This window comes from Littorina saxatilis, linkage group LG2 (genome assembly GCF_037325665.1).
Source record: "Littorina saxatilis isolate snail1 linkage group LG2, US_GU_Lsax_2.0, whole genome shotgun sequence".
NCBI lineage: Eukaryota > Metazoa > Mollusca > Gastropoda > Littorinimorpha > Littorinidae > Littorina > Littorina saxatilis.
The window spans coordinates 23,483,838-23,506,337 of NC_090246.1; the positions used below are offsets into that span (position 1 = coordinate 23,483,838).

At 43.1% G+C, this 22,500-nt stretch overlaps 2 protein-coding genes across 2 annotated transcripts in view; one reads left to right on the top strand and one right to left on the bottom strand.

The window, feature by feature from the left end:
• Positions 1-1,555: 1,555 nt before the first annotated feature.
• Positions 1,556-22,500, bottom strand: part of LOC138958533 (chondroitin sulfate N-acetylgalactosaminyltransferase 1-like) — an 81,713-nt gene continuing 60,768 nt past the window's right edge. The window contains exons 3-4 of the mRNA XM_070329729.1: positions 9,745-9,952; positions 1,556-8,742 (exon numbers count right to left, since the gene is read on the bottom strand). Coding sequence (XP_070185830.1) covers positions 7,231-8,742; positions 9,745-9,924 — 1,692 coding nt within the window. The 5' untranslated portion in view covers positions 9,925-9,952 and the 3' untranslated portion in view covers positions 1,556-7,230. The remainder of the gene's footprint in view (positions 8,743-9,744; positions 9,953-22,500) is intronic.
• The window catches only part of LOC138952371 (uncharacterized), a 9,134-nt gene continuing 6,343 nt past the window's right edge, over positions 19,710-22,500 (top strand). Inside the window, exon 1 of the mRNA XM_070324032.1 lies at positions 19,710-19,752. Within this exon, the coding sequence (XP_070180133.1) occupies positions 19,710-19,752 (43 nt within the window). The remainder of the gene's footprint in view (positions 19,753-22,500) is intronic.

The following is a 22,500-nucleotide window of genomic DNA, read 5'->3' on the forward strand; positions in this document are numbered from 1 at the left end:
GCATACATCAAAAGCCGTGAGGGCGTCCAAACTCGAATCGTATAAACCAATTCATGTCCAATATAGGCAATTAAGACCTGACGGACAATAAGCCCCTTAAAATTTACTCTTTTTTTTCCGACACTCGCGGCAGAGATCTTAAGTCATATCTTCAGCCTCCGACACTCACAGAGACCTTAAGTCATATCTTCAGCCTCCGACACTCACAGAGACCTTAAGTCATATCTTCAGCCTCCGACACTCACAGAGACCTTAAGTCATATCTTCAGCCGACGTGGTATTTAAAAGAGAGAAAAAAAATGAATACAGTAGAAAGCTACTTTCGTGTACCTGTGAAGAAATGTCCCCACCATGTGATTTTCGGACGTTGGTACACGCGCACTGTCTGCAGATCATAGCACTAACCTTGCAGGAAATAGACCTATTTGCACAACTGTTGACTTCAACCTACCTGGATTTCCGCGATGAATGCTAGGTCGCTGTTTTATACCCTCAAGTTCCGGCGAAAAAGGTCTCGTACCCAGCGTTTCCTGAGAAGGATGTATATATTGCAGGTTAATGGATTACATCCATTGTGTTCTTAATCAAATCTGCCTGGAACAGGTGATGTTGTTGTGGAAATGTGTCTTATGAAAACATTGGAAGTACTGCGTGAGCGTACAGCTGCGGGGCGCAATGCGTTTGTTTTTTCATCAATAATGAAAACAAGGCCTGCACATTGTGTAGGATTACACACACACACACACACACACACACACACACACACACACACACACACACACACACACACCAGCGCGCTACACACACACACAGACACAGAGGCAAATACCAGACAAACAAACACACACATACACTGATACACGCGCGTGTGCCACACACACACACACACAGAGGCAAATACCAGACAAACAAACACACACATACACTGATACACGCGCGTGTGCCACACACACACACACACACACACACCAGACACATACACATGCACACACTTGACGGTACAACATTAAATGGCATAAATTTATTGCGAGTGCATCATCACAAACATTTTTGAATATATCAATCAATACTTACATGTATACAAGAAACGCTATAATAAAAACTATTGCATAACATCACTTCTGAGATAAATTGATGGATCATTGCAAGTCGTCAGCATATGAATATTTGTGCTTCAAAACTGCAAAATCACTGTGGATTGCACTGGACAGCAAATACAGACACTACAGTACAAAGCAGGCAATAAAAAAAGAAAAAAGAAAAAAAGGAAGAAAAAAGCAGGCAATGGTTTCTTTTAGCTAGTGTTCTAACCAAAGCCTGTAGATTACATCTAGAAATGTTCGTTCGGTAGCTCAGTGGGTAGAGCACTGGACTTGTGATCCTAGGGTCGCAGGTTGGAATCCGGGCCGGGACGGACACGGGTCAACTTCATGTGCAGACTCACAGACAGTATACATGCCCCACCCCCGTGTCACCAATGTGGCACGTAACAGATCTTGGTCATTCTGCCATAAGTGCAGATGACTGATTACACCTACACACGCATACACCTGGGTAGCGCGACTCTGTTGCTGCTAGCATTCCACAGGGAGGAAGCGACCCGAATTTTCCAGCGATGGGACAATAAAATAATAAAAATGAAGAAAAAAATGAAAAAAAATTAAATGTGTCATCCATGAAGACGGATTTCAGTTGAGAGACGCGGACCAACTCAAGTTCGAGCACAATGAAATGGGTGCAGTCCATAGACTACTACTTCACGAAACGCTGGAATAACCTTTAAAGTAAAAGCCAGTCAAATAGGACTGGTGAGTTTGTGCTAAATTAGCAGCCCTATAAAATCTGCCATATGAACTCAAAAGATCGCAAGAGCTTACCAAGAAAAAAAACCAGTATTCGAACCCTATCACAAACAGACCCACAGGTGTCTGACCGACAGCCACTACTAACATTAACGGTTGAGCTATAAATAGCTCAGTGCTCATGGCCAGCAAACAACTCTGCAGAGCAGCTGATGTGGAAGGGTAACTACTGCGTCACCCTGTCACATAGACATACCGTTTGAAGACACAAGGCTAACAGACGTCGACCTATATTTTGCAAAAGACACATTTGCTGACCTGCCAAGCTGTAAGGCTGCTTTTCCATCAAGACCAGCACGCAGGGGCGGACGAGGGGGGGGGGGGGGTGCACATGGTGCACGTGCACCCCCCTCCAGCAAAAAAATAAAATAAAAAATTTGGAAAGCTGATTCTATGACCATTTATAAGTTCAAATGGCACCAGATGGCACCATTTTGCTTCTTTGAGCCAACATTTTTTCCGGGGGGGCATGCCCCCGGACCCCCCCTAGCAAATTCGGGCGCTGTGCGCCCATTACATTCACTTTCGATTCAAAGTGCACCCCCCCTTACAAAGCAACTGATCCGCCCCTGGCACGTCGTGTTGCAGACTGTTTGAATGAACTGTTTGACTATTATGCCAACTATAATTGGCTACTTCAAAATGTTGTCCATAAGACTACTGGTATGCAAGTCTAGCTAAAGATCTCCTTTGTTGCGTACATGATTAAAATGGCATTTTAAATACTAAACCTATGAATAGACACCATGGCGACTACTTTCAACGGGCAGCTATAGTGTCCTTTTCAGGTAACTAACCTTTGGTTAATGTAATCATGTGAAATGCTACACTGCTGGCTCAACGTGAAGCAAGCAACTTGATAAATATGTTGTTAACGACGCCCTTTGAGCGCGACAGGACTCGATGTGTCGTCAACATTATACGAGTGAGCTCATGCAATAATGATATACTATTGTAGGTTCAGCTCTCTCTCTTAGTATTGCAGCATTCTGGTGTCAACAAAAATCAACAGAAAAGGCAAATTCATTGCATTCGACCCTCAACTCAACAACGCGCTCACGTGTACGCACGCGCACACACTCTGACAGACAAAAATGAGGCCATTGTAAAATACAACTCCGAAATAACGTTTCAAATCAAGCATAGCCGATTTCAGCGCACACACAATTATATATATACTGCACAAGAGCGAACAGGCGCCTTTCAAACGACGTACATATATGTATACCTAATCTACCAACAGAACATGCAGCTACTATTTAATACCATATGCTACGATTGATATGTATAAATCAAAAACAGCAAATAGGGCAATAGTTTCACTTAAACCTTTAACGACTGACGGCCAACGTTGAATAGATGTACAGTATAAAGTCAACCAATCAACTACCGGAAGAAACAAATTCAACGCATAACTGATTATTTATCAGACTTGCCCACTACACGATGGCCTCAGGAGCCAGATCTGGGCGGCGTTTCCATCTGAGTGATCGACAAGAAGAAGAAAGAAGATGGATGCAATAGACACAGCCAGGGAACCAGAATGGTTATGACAACCGACTGTCTGTTTATCAATGCATTATGAATACTGTGCTTTATTTTCATTTTATCCCGTATTCGCATAGGTATAAGGTAAACAAAATATACGTAACTTTTATTATCTCGTTTTCCCCATTCAAACCCAGCTTAAACATCAGAAGAAAGAACGAGGCCAAAAAAAGCCCCCCCAAAAAGCCAGAAAGGCCAAGAAGATAAGAGAACTATACTCAAAACTGATTGAAAAGTACTGATTCTGAACTTGTACCGACAAAATCTTAACTGATGCCGACGAAATCTTAACTGATGCCGACAAAACCAAGTTTGTTACTGCGACCAGTCATAACGTTGTATGTTTCAAAACCTTGACCTTAAGATCCAAGAATATAAACCAACACTATAAAATTAAAAACATTTACAAACCGTCATATTCTCAACCATATGTTTAAAAACACACGCATATGCCTTCTTACAACAGACTTAAAAGCAGCGACCAGTAGGAAAAAATTAGTAAACGAGTAAACAATGCCATATATTGCTTTAAAGTGAATACACGTCACCTCTACACTACTCGTCATAAAAAAAACCTATACAGATGCGTTTGAGGGCAGATCTTTCTCGTGAGGCCGTTTATCGTAAAACCAGGCCGTTTATTCCCCTAACTTATTCAGAAAACAGATTGAGTTTACATGACGTAGTGTCGATACAGTGGAACCTACAACACAGGCACCCCCCAAAATCAAATTCGCAAAATCAAGGTTCCCGCGTTAAAATTGACAAAAAATCAGAACTGCTAAACCAAAACATGTTTAGCATGTCCTTAGACAGAACAATCAAATCTGCATCCAAATCAGTCAGTTTTGTTCACATATCTTGTCTAATATGGACGCTATGGCATGCTGAGCGGTGTAGGTGTCAAGCCTCTCAGCAGGCATAAAAGGCAGTTTTTGAAGCCGTTTTAGCGGGTAATGAGACAAAAAAAATATACATTTAAGTAACTCGCTAACAGTGCCCTCAAACGTTCGGAGATTTGTGCTAACACATGTCGTAAAGTACATACGGAATTTCAAGTCATTTGAGACATTAGGTCTGCTGTTATTTGTCATGTCAGAAAGAGTTCTTAAATTGACAGTAGGTTTTTGCTGACTCACCGAAAAATTTTAATTTTTTGAAATCTTCAAGAACAATAACAGATGCGCCACATACTCAAATTTCATGTACATACTTTATCAGACATGGGTGGTATGAGGATTTCAACGCGAAAGTAGTTTTTAAGAAGTTGACTCATTCAGAGCGCTGAGCGCAAATGTCGGCCTACGCCTAGCAAAGCTCACACTGCTGACACGCCTGATCAATGGCTCTTGAAAAAGCATTTTCCTAGAATTTGTGTGTGCGTTTAAAGGAGTGCGCTGTGAACAGCCATTGTTGAAACTGTATTAAGTTTAAGGGTAAATTGAAGCTTTTATTTTTCTAAATGCATGCTAATTTTAAAAAAATTCTGTTCAATTGGACAGGGTACATCTTTATTTTCAAAACTCTTTCTGGTATGTCGCATAAGAGCAGAACTAATATCTCAAATGACTTGAGATTCCGTGTGTAGGTTACGACATGTGTTAGCACAAATCACTGAAAGTTTAAAGACAATGCGTTAACGAGTTACTCAAATGTACCATTTTGTGTCTCATTACCCGCTAAAACGACTTCAAAGACTGTCTATTATGCCTTCTGAGAGGATTGACACCTACACCGCTCAGCATGCCTTAGCGTCCATGTTAGACAAGATATGTGAACAAAACTGACTGTTTTGGGTGCAGATGTGATTGTTCAGTCTAATGACATGCTAAACATGTTTCGATTTAGTTGTTCTGATTTTTTTTCGATTTTATCGCGTGAACCTTGATTTTGCGAATTTGATTTTGGGGGGTGTCTGTGTTGTAGGTTCCACTGTATTGACACTACGTCATGTAAACTCAATCTGTTTTCTGAACAAGGTAGGGGAATCAATGGCCTTTCCGGTCATATACTTGGTTTTACAATCAACAGCTTCATCAGAAAGATCTGCCTTTAAACGCACCTGTATAGTTTTTTTATGACGAGTAGTGTAGATCAAGACAGTTGACAAATACGATGAAAACCGGAATACACTTGTTTTCTGAAAACATGATCCACAGATTCTGTACCCCCCAAAAAAAGTTAAACGAAAACAAGCATACAAATACTGATTACAATCTATAAAGTACCTGAGCATAATAATGTTGCATAGAAAAGTCCCGACACAGACCAAACAATGTAAAGGAATAGTATACAACTTGGCACTTCTGTAACTGAAGCGATTCACGGTATAAATATTCAGGAACAACAAACACTGTCAAAATCTTACGTTTTTGTTGTAATGAAGTGTTGAGTAAATGTAAACAAAATGAGACAAGCACGTCCGCAGTTAATGCTCAGGACACAATTTCATACCATACATCGAACAACAAAGAGAGGGTATCTTAATACTGCAATTACTTGGATCCAAAAACACACGTTTTTTGGGTGAAGCGTTCATGCGGCAGCGCTCCAGAAAGTCCTCGCCAAAGATGACGTCCATGTCGCACATGATGAGCAGGACGTCGCCCGAATGAATACTCGGAATGAATGTACTAACTGACACCTATTTCAATATACGAAAATGTTAAAGGAAGCTCTTAACCCTTTGGAATAGGCTTGACAGATCCGTGGTGGTCAACAGGGTCATTTGCAAGGGAAGTTATCTTTTAGTCTAAAATACACACACTTCTCATTCCTTCATCCCGGAATTCACACGGCAAGGTCTTACAAACTGCAACGCAAACAAAACACGCTAAGATCACACACATGGCACCGTCCTTTCGAATACTGTTTTTAAAGTTTCGTTGTATTGTAAACTGCAGACTAGCAATTCAGTCTTAAAAATAGAAAGCTTTTATTAGCACAAGTATGCCAACAACAAATGATTTGATCCAAAAATAGAGGAGCATTTGTAGGTCGAAATCTGCATAGTATCAGACATGTTTACGACTAGTAATATCAAAAACATTAACCATGACCAGCAATGTAAAAACGTTTACCATAATATAAAATGTTTTGCATGACTAGGAGTGTAACAAATGACTAGAAATGTTTTGTAAAATGTTTACCACGAGTAAATAGCAATGCCGTACATGTTCACAATGACTAGCGATGTAAAATGTTTACCACGACTGGCAATATAAAAATGTTTACTATGACCGAACAGCGAGGTCATAAATGTTCAGGGTGACCAGCAAACATACACATGCTTACGGTGGCGACAGATTAATGCTGAAAACGTTCACGACTAGCAAGTAGACTTCAGTTTGTATTTACTTCACAAGAAAACACGCTCTCACGAATCCTGTGTATGTTTTGTAAACGTCTACACAAATCATGATTACCAATGGACAATCATAATGCACTGTAAACTATGGCTTAGGACATTCACAAATACTCTATTATCAGGGCCAATGAACTGTAAATAATGAAACGAGAATGATAGGCTATTTAACCTACATACACTTCCTTACCCCTGTACCATTCCTCCATCTCTAATTCTTTTGACTTTTTTAGAACTTTTTTTTCAATTGTCAAACAAGTGCAGCTCTGGAATTGCGCTCTTACGCCTTGTTCCGGAAATCTGGACACGGTTTATACCTCTGATTTTTTATTTAAAAAAATGCAGTCTTGGAGTTTTTCTGGTTTTCTCTACTCTCAACCTGTCTTGCACTATTGATTTTGTTTTGTTTTGTTTTAAGAAATGCAGCTCTGGGATTGCACTGAGAGCGTCCTATAGTCATACGATGACCTGTTCCTTAATTTCTGCTCTGTTTACCACGCTGCGATGAACGTCAATCTCGTCTTTGAAAGCCAGCAGACCCAGCTGGGAGTGAGACGCCTCGTTCAGCGCCTTAGAGCGAATACAGCTTCGGTACTGTTCCGGACTGAGCTTCGGGTCGCAGAACTTTTCGTGCCACAGATGGAAAATCCCAGGGTCCGTGGCCCTAACGACGAGGTATTCGCTCCGCACGAATTTCTGGTAGAGAAAAACGTCCTCCCCTCCCCAACCCTGAATCTGTTCATCGAAGCCTTTGATCTTGAGGAAGTCTGAGCGGTACTGGCACGTCATTCCGTAGCCAAAGTCCCGCCAGAACCCCGTGTCTTTGGAAATGACGAGCTGCTCGGCGAGGGAGGGGATAGGTATGTCCTGCAAGGAGTACACTATTTTGGGGTTGTAGAGGCTGAAGACTATAGGGTAGTACACGCGTTTATCGGGTGAAGAGTTCATGCGGCAGCGCTCCAGAAAGTCCTCGCCGAAGATGACGTCCACGTCGCACATGAAGAGCAGGACGTCCCCCGTCTTCCAGTTGAGGGCCCCGATCTGCAGCCCTCGTCCCCTGGCGAACTTTTCGTTGAGCGTGATGAGCTTCATGTGCTTGTACTTGTACTGCTTGGCTGCCGCGGACATGATGTTCTTGACCTCCTTCAGCCCTTCGTTGCCGAAGTAGACCACGGTCAGGTACACTCGCTTGTCCTGCTTGATGCAGACCGTGACGAAACGCTCCATGAAATGCCGGAACGTGTCCACGCGGCCCGACAGCGGCAAGATCAGGTTGATCCACTGTTCCCGGATGTTGATGACGTCACTTCCGGCCAACATGGGCGGTCCGAAGGGTCTAAACACCACGACTTTCGCGTAGGAAACCGACATCTCACCGCCGCGCGGTGTCTGGTCTTTGTTGTGGAAGTACAGCTCGTAGTGCGATCCTGTGGTCGGTTCTGTGCGGTAGATGCCTTCTACAAAGTCTTCGTAGGCGTACAGAGCCTGGCCAGCCGTGCGGTTCCCGTTCAGCCGGTCTATCCCGTAAGCGATGATCTCGTACAGGTCTTTCTTCTTGGAGCCTATGGGTTTCTCTATCACGCGCTTGCCCAGGCCCGGCTCCACCAGGTATATCCTCGAGAGCGTGAAGCGGTTGAAGGGGATGATCTCGTACTCCGTTTTGTAGGAAACACCTTTAACCACCTCCGCTGAATGCAGCCTTTCCATGAAGTAGGGCGAGAGGTCTTGGACGGAGGTGTTGCTCGACACTTTCACTCCCCCTGTCGCCTGCTGCACGATTCCTTCGCTGGAAGGGGGCTTGGGCAAAGGGGGAGGGAGTCGGGAGGAGCGAGGGGACTGCTTGGCCGACACACTGCTGCTGTTCTTCACGGCTTGTTGCATGGTGTGGAGCTGGGCTTCCAAGGTTCGAATCTTCTCCTCCAGCTGCGTGCGTTCTTGGCCGTGCTGAGCCTCTCTCTGTCGGAGCACCTGAAACAACAAATAACAAAATGTTATTAACTCGGGACGGTAAAACGTTAGCCCTTGACAATTGTCTGTGATAAGACTTTGGGCAATACCTTGTTGGTCTTTGGAGGCACCTAATGCACACACTTTCGGCCAACAAGACAAGACAGTTGATCTAACCTTGTAGCCGAAAGTAGGCCTAGTTAGTGTTGATAGACACTCGAAACAGACCTGGCAGCAATTCATTTCTTAATCAGGAGAGAAATTTGATACAAAATTGGCGACTGCGAAGCGTCAAGTCTTCCCTCAAGGAAAAACACACGACGCAAAACTAAGAGCAACGAAATGTTAGCGTTGAGATACATTTGATAGAAAACACAACTCTGCAAAACGTCAAGTCTCCCGTAAACAAGCGAAAGACATCGGATACACAACTATCCTTGGCACTAACCCTATGTACACCTTTTCTTTTCCGTAGGTAAACGCCCACAAGCTCGCAACGCTTGCACATCCTTGAACCATCTTTCTTAAGTTATTATTCCACGAAACTCAGTGTTACCTTTACAATCAGAAGACACCTGCCTGATGTAGGTTTAGCTGTTACCCTCTGGAACGTCACATACCCAGAAAATAGTTTCTATCCTTCTCCTTTTCCCCTGGAGGTAAACTCCAGATTAAACTGTTTACGTAGCTTTCACATCTCTCTTAAATCTCGACCACACACAGACACAGACGCACGCACGTACGCACGAACACACGAATCCACACATTCCCCCCCCCCCACACATACAGAAACACATCACAGACACACACGCAATTTGAGCGCACACACACACACACACACACACACACACACACACACACACACACACACACACACACACACACACACACACACACACACACACGCCAAAAACTACCCCCGCCTCCCAGTAACAACCAAACCCTACCCCTCTTCACCTTAAAAAGTAAATCCTACACAACCCACATCCACTTCCCTTCTCTCCCACCTCCTTCTCAACAGACCTGTTTGAGGTGGTTGTAGCTGGCGCTGGTGGCGGCGGGGTCGCGCTCGGCGTGGGGCAGGCCCCTGGTGGGCAGCTGGTGCAGGTGGGCGTCCATGTTGAGCCCGCAGCGGGCCACGAACATCATCGTCAGCACACACATCACGAACAGCAGCAACAGCACCCGCGGCATGGCCCGCATCCCTGTTCACCGCCGTTTCTTCATCGCCCTGTGGAGTAAAAGCGAGTCGTGGTGAGCCCAATGGTGTTAGTTAATATGCATGTATGGTAATGGTGATTTACCGGTACGGTGAGTTAACGTTTATGCTTAGCAACATATGACGCACAGCAGCACTGAGCGGCTGCGTCCGGGACACAGCCAGCAACCCCGCCACTGCTCCCTGGCGTCACTTCATCGCCCTGTGACATAGTGGTGCGTCGTGGTGAGTTATGACGAGTCAAATTATCCTGGCATGATGAGCAGACATAGGCAACGTCCACAGCACGGCCCACAAACTTACCCGCTGCTCACGTCGAGTCCTCAATGCCCTTTGGCAAGAAAGTCAGTTGTGGAGACATTGGAGGGGACAATCACTAGCGAGGGGTGTGTCACAAACACGTGGCCGACATCACGTTTTTCCGACACACCCCTCGCTTGTGATTGGCCCCTCCAATGTTTGTCCGAGGGTTTGGCAAGGGTATTAACTGTTCCATAACCCATGCTGTGATATAAACCCGACGGAGTTATTTTCTGAATTCGTCTATTGCTGAACAGTGCACACACTCCCTGCGTTACGTCCACACGCACTGCCTGTTCATAATCAATTCATATTCCATCCTTCGAAGCTACCTTTCAAAGGTTGTTTATTGAACAACAAATAGGCTAAAATGACTGCTACTTATAAATCTCAGTTTTCATCCATATTCCACTTTCAAACTTCGTATAAATGTGTGTGCGCCTTAGCTTCCTTCTAAGTGGACTCGAGAGAACTTGAAAGCACAGTCAACCTTATCTCACCTCGTTAAAACTGGGAGCATAACATCAATCTTTTGATAACATGCAGTCTGCGGCTTTGCATCACAGCAGCGCAATCATTGCTCCTTGAGATGCGTTAGGGGCTCCGTTCACATAATTATATCAGTGTAACTTCAGCAGGACCGACGACGCACTGCAGATTATCCCAGCCCGCTACACGTTGCATGAAAGGAAAACAGGCCAAGTACTCGTCATAATCCCTATCGCGGCATAAATAATATGCAGTGCGTCGTCTGTACCGCTGAAACTGCGCAGGTATAATCTGCCCATTACCGCGAGTTACAGCTGATGCACCATTATCATGACAAGAAATGACAGGCTGAAGAGCTGCCTCTGTAAACAGTTGCGCAAAAACTGCAAGGGGGGTGTATTCGTGCATTCTTGATGATTACCTGTGTTCGGGTAAAATACGCTAGGGCAGAAACAATCGCGTGATGCCAGCCTTGTATCTGCCTTTCAAGTGGATGGGGAAAAAAATGGAAGAAAGAAAGAAAGACAATTCCAGTGCTTATCGGTCCCAGATCTATACGCCCGACCATACCTAAAAGAAATTGAAAAATTAATAGATAAAAGAGGCAAAGAAAGGAAGACACAAATTCCAGTAGGCCCCTACCTGGCTTCCTCTGTGTCACATCATTTATATACATCTTTCAGGGCCGGACCAAGTTCGTTTGAGGGGGGGGGGGGGGGGTTCCAACTGAAGGCAGGGGTCCAGGGGCCGCCCAGGCCCCGGTGGGGTGCAGGGGCAACGCCCCGCTGGGGGGTCTGGGGGGCAAAGCCTCCCAGAAGCCGAGAAAATTTTGCATTTGTGAGGTCATTTTTTGGTCTTTCCTTGCAACTGGGAATCAAAATTACACATTTTCAACAGTAACAAAATACTTCATATATTCATTTACCATAGTGGTTCAGTGGAATAATCCCAAAGACATATATATGCCTAGTAAATAAGTCTGACAGGACTCTTTACTTTGAATATTACTATGATGATGGACTTATAACGGGGAGGGCAGGCCGTTGTCGACTTGATGTTGTTCATAATTTGAAATAGTTTTAGAAGACCAAATAAACTGAGGGAGTTGGGTGAAGAGCCACATTTTTTTTCTCTGAGAGGTACATTGGATGGCCAAGGGGGGGTTCCGGAACCCAGGACACCCCCCCCCCCAGATCCGGCCCTGTCTTTTGCAGTAGGCCCCCATTTTATATTTTATAAACAGCTTGTCTGTTCGGGTATAAATACTGCAGCAGCAGACCAGAAGCACAGATCCTTGTCAGCCAGGCGCCTCACAACGGTTGGCTTTTTGAAGTCCATCTTTCCTATCTTATTTTTCTCTTCTTTTCTAGCGCTAGTTCCTGCGCTAGGCTCATCAAAAAACAAAAAACAAGAACTGAAAAGTCTGGCTGATTTCTGGACCAGACCAAGCATGTCTTCTTTTAGTGCCAAAGACACCACACGTACTCATGGAAAACAAGCTTTCAGTCAGGTTAATGATGCGCAGACGCTTTCAGCCGCATGTCTTGGGTGTTTTGTTTCTTGTGTGTCACGGTGTGTTTGTGTGTGTGTGTGTGTGTGTGTGTGTGTGTGTGTGTGTGTGTGTGTATGCGTGTGTGTGAGTGTGTGTGTGTGTGTGTGTGTGTACGTGTGTGTGTGTGTGTGTACGTGTGTGTATGTGTGCGTGAGTGTGTGTGTGTGTGTGTGTGTGTGTGTGTGTGTGTAAGTAAGTATGAGCGCGCGCGATTTTCCACAGATATCTGTCACCCGTCTCTTTTTCAAATTCAGACAAAATACTCCAAAATGCCCGGAAATGTCTCAGACATAACCGGCTTATGATGGATATATAGCATATCTAAGTGGCTTCAATCATGTATTATATCTAAGTGGCTTCAATCAGAATGCATGCAGTTATGATATTAACATGTCAACGGCGGTACGCTCAATGACAAAACGATACTGACCCTGGCCGCTGCTGAATACGAGCGACCTGATATGTTTAGCATTTCAACATAAATGAAATGTTCCACTGTAAGCAGAAACGCTGCCCTTGTATTTCATTTTACATATTTCAGAATGTTCAAAGAATGTTTAATGCACAATATTACTCGCCACAGTCACTGAAAGTGTATCTGTCAGCATTTAAACAGCTTCCAACAAAACCAAAGCAAAGCAATTTACTTAGGCATACTTATTTCACTTTCGAAAATGTTAAAAAGAGTGATGAACGCACAAACTCAGCAAATGTCCATCTTTTCTGCATTTATACCAAGGGTTCTCTATTAACACCCCAAAACAGCGTCTAACATCGCTAGAATAAAGAGAGAGAGAGAGAGAGAGAGAGAGAGAGAGAGAGAGAGAGAGAGAGAGAGAGAGAGAGAGAGAGAGAGAGAGAGAGAGAGAGAGAGAGAGAGAGAGAGAATACGTAAAACAAGAACAACATCAAGAACACAAAAACAACGACAAAAACAACATCACCAAACGCAAACTTACTGATTTTGTCTGGAATTGGAAAAACCCAACAACTGTTTTTTTACACCGCGAGAATGACAGAAGAGTAAATGTCACAGACTCACACGAGCTCGGCGGTTTCAGATTCGATCCACGTTCTCTGTTTCAAAGACAGCCGTCTTGTCATCTGAACTGCAAACTACTATTCCAAGCATAACGACACTTACAACACAGGATATGCAGTCTTTTTTCCCCCGACTGTCACAACCCCAAAAGCCGTAACAGAATTTTACCTTCAAATTCTGGAGGTTTACTGACACACAATGGAACGGACTAAGCCTCTTCATAAGAGGAAAAAGGATCCATAAGCATTTTGTCTGCACAACAAACGAAACCCTTCCTCTGTCAGTAGCTCCACCGCAAACTAGGCATCGCGACACTAAAACAGACGACATGCAGTCTCTTTTCCCATTGTCAGAACCGCTAAAGTCGTAACAGAATGATTGTTCGCCTTACTGGCACACAGTCACACGGACTCAGCCACCTCGAAAAAAGCTCTGGCATCTTTGCTGCGTTGGGAACAAGCAGCATTCTTCTGTCAGCTCCTAGCATCACCACCATGAAATAATGCGTAGATTAACCCTTGCCGTACCGACGACCGCCAATCCACCCTGTCCTATCTTATCCACCCCTTTGTGTTGTGTCTCGGTACACTCTCGGTGGGTGGCCTGCTGGGAAAGAGAGAGAGAGAGAGAGAGATAGAGAGAGAGAGAGAGAGACGTTTCTCAGAAGCACACACAACGCAGTAACCACACTGCATCATGCCTTCAGCGTCAAAGACCAGATTCTCCAATGACGGATTGATGGTTGCGATACCAAGAGAGCTGCGGTGAGGCTAAAAAGTCGTTCTGCAGTACAAGCAAAGATCTTCCACCCTGGAAAATCTTAGGTACAAGATCTTTGCTGTGAATGTGATTGCTTCCACGGTTCAGCTTATTTATCTGCTCTTAGCCAGCTTCCTGAAAGACCGCAGAGTCGTCTCAAACACTAATAGCTGTGGCTAGGACAGCTTCCTGGCTCACTCAAAAATGTGTTATTCTTGTGTCACTCACTGAATGATCGCGATACATTTGCACTGCTGTCAGGTGAACTTCTTGATTCATTAAATGAGCGCGATGATCGGGGTAGAGCAACTAAGCCAGCTGTTGCTTCATTGAACTATATAGCTTCGTTCAGAACAGCGTCTGGACTGATTGCAGTTTGCCAATAGATGCAGCTCGTTCAATAACTGAACACTGAAGTAGCGGCAGTCTGCCTTCAAAGAAAACGTATGCTCAGCTATCTAGACACAAATGTCTAATCCTGTGAAAGCGATTATGCTGTGATGGCTGCGATTAGGCAACAGTTGTGCTTCAGCCCTGATACAGTCTAGGCGCAGTCCTAGCACGCGCCATCGCAGTCTTCGCACGTGGCAGTAGGAGGAGGGGCTTAGCTAGCCGTTTGTGCAGTAACCATGTCGGTATCAATTAAGCTCCACCGCGGCTTCGGTCCCAGTGTGTTATTTTGACCTGCCATGCTGCGGTCAAGAACTTTCCACCGTCGGTAGCAGACTATCAAGTTTCCAAACGCTGACAACTCCGAAGACTCTGGACTCTGTGGAGAGAATTTCTCTCTGTGTAGGGCTGCAGGGGTTTGATGTAGGCTACAGATTTCCCTGTGTCACTGCTCAAACCAGGCCCGTTTTTATATTTAGTCAAGTTTTGACTAAATATTTTAACATCGAGGGGGAATCGAAACGAGGGTCGTGGTGTATGTGCGTGTGTGTGCGTGCGTGTGTGCGTGTGTGTGTGTGTGTAGAGCGATTCAGACTAAACTACTGTTATATTTGGATTAAAAACAAGCTCTGAAAATTAAATATATAAAAATTATCAAAATTAAATTGTCGAAATCAATTTAAAAACACTTTCATCTTATTCCTTGTCGGTTCCTGATTCCAAAAACATATAGATATGATATGTTTGGATTAAAAACACGCTCAGAAAGTTAAAACGAAGAGAGGTACAGAAAAGCGTGCTATCGTTCTCAGCGCAACTACTACCCCGCTCTTCTTGTCAATTTCACTGCCTTTGCCGTGAGCGGTGGACTGACGACGGTCTTGCTGCGTTGCATTGCGTTTAGTTTCATTCTGTGAGTTCGACAGCTACTTGACTAAATGTTGTATTTTCGCCTTACGCGACTTGTTTTACGAATTTTAGTCAAGTTTTGACTACATTTTTTAACGTAGAGGGGGGAATCGAGACGAGGGTCGTGGTGTATGTGTGTGTGTGTGTGTGTGTGTGTGTGTGTATGTGTGTGTGTGTGTGTCTGTCTGTATGTCTGTGTGTGTGTGTAGAGCGATTCAGACCAAACCACTGGACCGATCTTTATGAAATTTGACATGAGAGTTCCTGGGATTGATATCCCCGAACGTTTTTTTCATTTTTTTGATAAATGTCTTTGATGACGTCATATCCGGCTTTTCGTGAAAGTTGAGGCGGCACTGTCACGCTCTCATTTTTCAACCAAATTGGTTGAAATTTTTGTCAAGTAATCTTCGACGAAGCCCGGACTTCGGTATTGCATTTCAGCTTGGTGGCTTAAAAATTAATAAATGACTTTGGTCATTAAAAATCGGAAAATTGTAAAAAAAATGTTTTTATATGAAACGATTTAAGTTTACGTTCATCTTATTCTCCATCATTTGCTGATTCCAAAAACATATAAATATGTTATATTTGGATTAAAAACAAGCTCTGAAAATTAAATATATAAAAATTATTATCAAAATTAAATTTTCGAAATCAATTTAAAAACACTTTCATCTTATTTCTTGTCGGTTCTTGATTCCAAAAACATATAGATATGATATGTTTGGATTAAAAACACGCTCAGAAAGTTAAAACGAAGAGAGGTACAGAAAAGCGTGCTATCCTTCTCAGCGCAAGTACTACCCCGCTCTTCTTGTCAATTTCACTGCCTTTGCCGTGCGCGGTGGACTGATGCTACGAGTATTACGGTCTTGCTGCGTTGCATTGCGTTCAGTTTCATTCTGTGAGTTTGACAGCTACTTGACTAAATGTAGTATTTTCGCCTTACGCGACTTGTTTTAACTTCGAGCACAGAAAGACTGATCAAAGTTTACTCAGCTGAAAGGTTGAAAGATACATATTTGACCAAGTGCAGGCTTTCTGAACTTTTTGAATCATTATGACTTATGCTCAGCAATAACAGACACACACACACACACACACACACACACACACACACACACACACACACACACACACACACACAGTCACACATATATATACACACATATAACACAACAAGCTAAGCTCACACTTAAAGCCTACACCTATACATATGTACATCTAGAAAGGAATGGTTTTTCATGTTCTGTCAAGGTCATAAAATGGCTTATACCCTTAGTAGGAATGTAAGACAAAGTAAAGAATACCCCCACAAAATTCGAGGAGGTAAATGAGGACGGGATAGGGGTATGACTTTAAATTACAACAGTATCGGGGAGCGTGTCTTTAGTGCGTGCACGTGCTTCTGACACTGAGATTATGCTTTAAATGTCTTCCGTGTTTGTATGAGTTGTATCACGATACAACAAAAAAAGCATTAAAACTTAGCGATGTTAAGTTAAGAATAAAACAACCCCATGTTTATCCTTGCATGAGAGTGTCACTAATTCTGCAAACACATCGCCTCGCTGTTCAGACAATTTGGCAGGGTAATAAGCCTAGATGCTATCTTTCCGAAAGTAATAACTTGACTAAAGACATTGTGAGAAGGTACACCAACACCCCAGGTGTCGTGGCGATGCAGGAACTATAACCCGCTTTTTCCGACACTAGTCTGATTGTCTACCCGCACTTAGAAACAGGAAGCATGCATGTATCCCTTGCACTGGGAGGGGGTGGGGGAGCTTTATTGCTTAGGTGAGCTTTGTAGGGAGCTATCTGACATACCCCCCAGTGTAGGATCGGCTTCTAAACACTACTTCTTGGATTTAGTTTTGTCGTGTGTGAAAATGTTTACCAACGAAAGCAAAATAACTGAGCAGTCTATAATTATTTCTTTCAGACAGAGCTCATTCCTTTCAACCTCTCATTGTTTTCAATTATAACTTCGAAATTGTGATCGAAATTCGGCTTTTCGTTCATGCTGCCGCTGATTTCGTGTGTGTATCTGCATGTATCGCATTTACTGAAAAGTTGCTGAGATATATGTATGAATTCTCATTTACACCCAGTGTGTAAGGAAAACATTGAATACATTGACCTTTTTCACGACAGACAGATAACTACAGCCTTTACTTGTATGTAGATTGATGTTTTTCCTTTTTATATTCCTTTTAAAATTGATAAATATTTTTAAACCTTTCTCGGAACAGCTTTCGCAATTCATGTCCACCCACAGGCGCCGGACTATTCTGAATAACAGCGACTGCTCAAAGAACAACACCTTAAAAAAACATGGCTTTAATTTAAATGTAGCAGCATTAACACTAAATGTTTGTTATAATGCAGTAAAACTATTACATATCTGATTATTCTTGTTCACCTATTTCGTCTCCTCTACCCCCGTGTATTGTATGTGCCTCTTGTTTTATCAGTTATGGACTGGGCAGAGCTGCGTCTTCGGCTCTCAGTGTCAAATTTCCAAAGGCCGAGGGAGATGTTTAACTAACCGTATCAGCACGCGCGCTTATCGTGCATTCCGAACGCGTGTTCTGGAGTGACTGACAGGGGCTCAAGTTCTCCCTTCCTTAAAAATAAGGGAGTCTGGACTGGACCGCGTCTGAACTGGATAAGAACAAAAGCCCGCTCACGGACCAGGATACAGCGTGGTGTGCTTTTTGATTAGGACTAAACGGTCCCAATGATGTATCGTGTTTGTGCTCACAAGATACTGGCAACATAAACATCGTCCCGATGGGGGCTTCTGTGAAAACACAGTTGTTTCTCCGTCCATAAGGGCGTGGGGCCTGTGGCATGTAGAGATTTGGAGAACAAGCCTTGCTGAGTGATGTAAGAAAAATGAGAATTATCTTGGCTCAGACTCGCCAATCACTGTATCAGGTCCTGAATTCAGCTTCAATAATTATGCATGAGTATGGTCCGCGAAACGCTGGGCTGTTCTGAGCAAAATACAATCATAGAACGCTGCATTAGTCCGCCACAAAGGACACATACAAGGAATAACAAGAAACAATGTCCATGTTCAGGGGTAGTTTTCAATGTCTCATTTTCTTCTTCTTCTGCGTTCGTGTGCTGAAACTCCCACGTACACTCGTGTTTTGCACGAGTGGAATTTTACGTGTATGACCGTTTTTACTCCGCCATTTAGGCAGCCATACGCCGCTTTCGGAGGAAGCATGCTGGCTATTTTCGTGTTTCTATAACCCACCGAACTCTGACATGGATTACAGGATCTTTTTCGTGCGCACTTGGTCTTGTGCTTGCGTGTACACACGGGGGTGTTCGGACACCGAGGAGAGTCTGCACACAAAGTTGACTCTGAGAAATAAATCTCTCGCCGAACGTGGGGACGAACTGACGCTGACAGCGGCCAACTGGATACAAATCCAGCGCGCTACCGACTGAGCTACATCCCCGCCCCAAGGCCTCATTTTAAGGCGGTCCTGAGTTCAGCCCGAAGTTGACTTCGCGAAGTCTTTTTACCGAAAACTCAGCGCTAAAGCTCAGTGCGACCAGCTTCGCGAAGTCTTTTTACCGAAAACTCAGCGCTAAAGCTCAGTGCGACCAGCTTCGCGAAGTCTTTTTACCGAAAACTCAGCGCTAAAGCTCAGTGCGACCAGCTTCGCGAGGATAACGCACAGTTTTTAAAGGGTTTTTCTTCTTCGTAAAAACATTTCAACATGTTTAACAGCACCGGCGAGCTGCATCCTGAAGGATACTCTCCCTATAAAACTCATTTTAACCGCTTTTAAGCAGAGCGTTTTTTTCTTTCCCAGGCGTTACCAAGTTGTGTGTAATTCATATTCACAAAACCTTATCGGCTTGACAAAAACCAGTCTATCAAACGAAGTCTTTACGCGTTTTTCATGTCTAAACATTGCTTCCTGACAACAACAGCGCTTTGTAGCCAGCAAAGACGGAGGCTTTTGAAATACATCACATTGCAACGAAGATTGAGGAAAAGAGTAAGGACCTCATTAGACAAGCCATTGGTTATGACGGCGCTACAGCAAATGACGTCTTCAAAGGCAGCTTGACATACCCGAGATAAAATCGCGGAGGAGGGTTTTGAGGGTTGGGGGGGGGGGGGGGGCGGGGCAAAGAACTGACTGGGGATGGGGAGCGAGTACAGTGGAAACCCCCATTTAAGAACCACGCCCCCCTCCCCCCCTTTCCAACTTAAAAAAAGTGTATCACTTAAGGTGAAAATAGTGTCAAGGTAAATGGAAAAACTAAGTCACCGCCCCGCACTGGCTGACGCGATGTGGATTCACAGATGTACGAGACGGGCGCAGTGGCGTGGTGGTAAGACATCGGCCTCCTAATCGGGAGGTCGTGAGTTCGAATCCCGGTCGCTGCCGCCTGGTGGGTTAAGAGAGGAGATTTTTCCGATCTCCCATGTCAACTTATGTGCAGACCTGTTAGTGACTTAACCCCCTTCGTGTGTACACGCAAGCGCAGCACAAGACCAAGTGCGCACGGAAAAGATCCTGTAATCCATGTCCGAGTTCGGTGGGTTATAGAAACACGAAAATACCCCGAAATCGGCGTATGCTGCCTGAATGGCGGGGTAAAAACGGTCATACACGTAAAAATCCACTCGTGCTAAAAACATGAGTGAACGTGGGAGTCTAAGCCCATGAACCGAAGAAGAAGAAGAAGAGATGTACGCACGTGCAACACACAGAACACACAGATCACAGTTAATTAGAACAGAAAAACAAGTCGCGTAAGGCGAAATAACAACATTTAGTCAAGCTGTCGAACTCACAGAATGAAACTGAACGCACTGCTTTTTTCACCAAGACCACATACTCGTAGTTTTGTCAGTCCACCGCTCGTGGAAAAGGCAGTGAAATTGACAAGAAGAGCGGGGTTGTAGTTGCGCTGAGAAGGATAGCACGCTTTTCTGTACCTCTCTTCGTTTTAACTTTCTGAGCGTGTTTTTAATCCAAACATATCATATCTATATGTTTTTTGAATCAGGAACCGACAAGGAATAAGATGAAAGTGTTTTTAAATTGATTTCGAAAATTTAATTTTGATCATAATTTTTATATTTTTAATTTTTAGAGCTTGTTTTTAATCCAAATATAACATATTGATATGTTTTTGGAATCAGAAAATAATGAAGAATAAGATGAACGTAAATTTATATCGTTTTATAAATTTTTTTTTTTTTTACAATTTTCAGATTTTTAATGACCAAAGTCATTAATTAATTTTTAAGCCACCAAGCTGAAATGCAATACCGAAGTCCGGCCTTCGTCGAAGATTGCTTGGCCAAAATTTCAATCAATTTGATTGAAAAATGAGGGTGTGACAGTGCCGCCTCAACTTTTACAAAAAGCCGGATATGACGTCATCAAAGACATTTATCGAGAAAAAAAACCCGTCCGGGGATATCATTCCCAGGAACTCTCATGTCAAATTTCATAAAGATCGGTCCAGTAGTTTGGTCTGAATCGCTCAACACACACACACGCACAGACAGACACGCACAGACACACAGACACACACACACACCACGACCCTCGTCTCGATTCCCCCCTCTACGTTAAAACATTTAGTCAAAACTTGACTAAATGTAAAAAGAAACCAATGGTAACAGGTGGGGGTTAATTAGTTCCATCTTGGTGCTACGTGTAGCTCTTTCACTGGCTGGCAGTTTTACAGCGGTCGTATCAGCTTCAAACACAAGGTGTGTGCAGAGATCTGCATTTCATTCGTTTATCTTTAACTTGAGTTTTCTAGAAAATGTTAAATTCCATGCTCTTTCTTTTTTTTTTTTTTTTTTTTTTTTTTTTTTAAATCTCAGTTGCATGCAGGCTGCTTCAACCTTTTTGTTTTTTGTTTTGTTTTTTGTTTTGTTTTTGTTTTGTTGTTGTTGGCGGGGAGCATCCTTCTTCATTGATTTTTTTATTTTTTTTAATTTTTTTTAAGTAATGTTTTTACTATAACATTAACATTACTATATCTAAATGTATTTTAAGCAACTTTTCTATATAACAATTCCCTCTCAAAAATGCATACAATATCCAGAGGGGAGCCATATCTATAAATACCAACACACATTTTGGCTATCACAATCAAATAATTCACATAACTTATTAGTGCCTTGGAACTTTGTGAATTTTCAAATACGCCCAAAAAAACTTCCTTTACGGTAATTTTAATAATCATATTATATTTACAATTCACTTTATCCTCAACGCATTTCCAAATGGACATAATTTTCGGGCAAAAGTAAAAAAAATGTTCAATATAATCAATTTCGTTCTCACAGTGAGTACAGCAATTACTCACGGAAATGCCTATTTTATACAATAAAATATTTGTGGGGTAAATATTGTGCAATATTTTCCAATGCAGCATTCGCAATCTTGTTTCAGTGGTTACTTTGTTTACCATTAACCATTGCTCTTTTCCCGGCCTGAAATCAAATTTATGTTCCCAAAATTTAACTACAACCGGCTCCACATATTTTTCCTTTATAATTAATTTGCGAAATTGACAAGGCTTACTCAGGTTCTTTAAATCGTTGAATCCACATACATTTCCATTTGCAGAGCGTAGTGTTGCTGCTTTAACTGCTGTACAAATCACCCTATATTCAAAGAATCTTGTGGGCTTACATCCAACCTTCTGCTGCATAATATTAAAGGGCACAATCTCATTACCAACATATACATCCTTTACTCGACAAACGCCTGCTTTAATCCAGTCGCTAAAAAACAGGGTTTGGCCGCAATAGATTATATCCTTGCTGTTCCATAGACACGTATCTCTTAATAACATGTCTCCACCTACTGCTCTCTGAATCATGTCCTTATTTTTCAACCAACAAATTAAAACTTGTTTCCAAAATACATTTTTAATTAATCCCAATCCTTTTGCCAATGCTCTTTCGTCTGCACAAGGTACGAATGTAATCAGTCCAGCAGCCCCATTATACCTTTGCCGCGACTGCAACGCAAACGCGTCATTAACACGCTTACCACCAAAAGAGAAAAGGAAGACAACGCCACCACAACAATTTTAAATGTGTGGGAA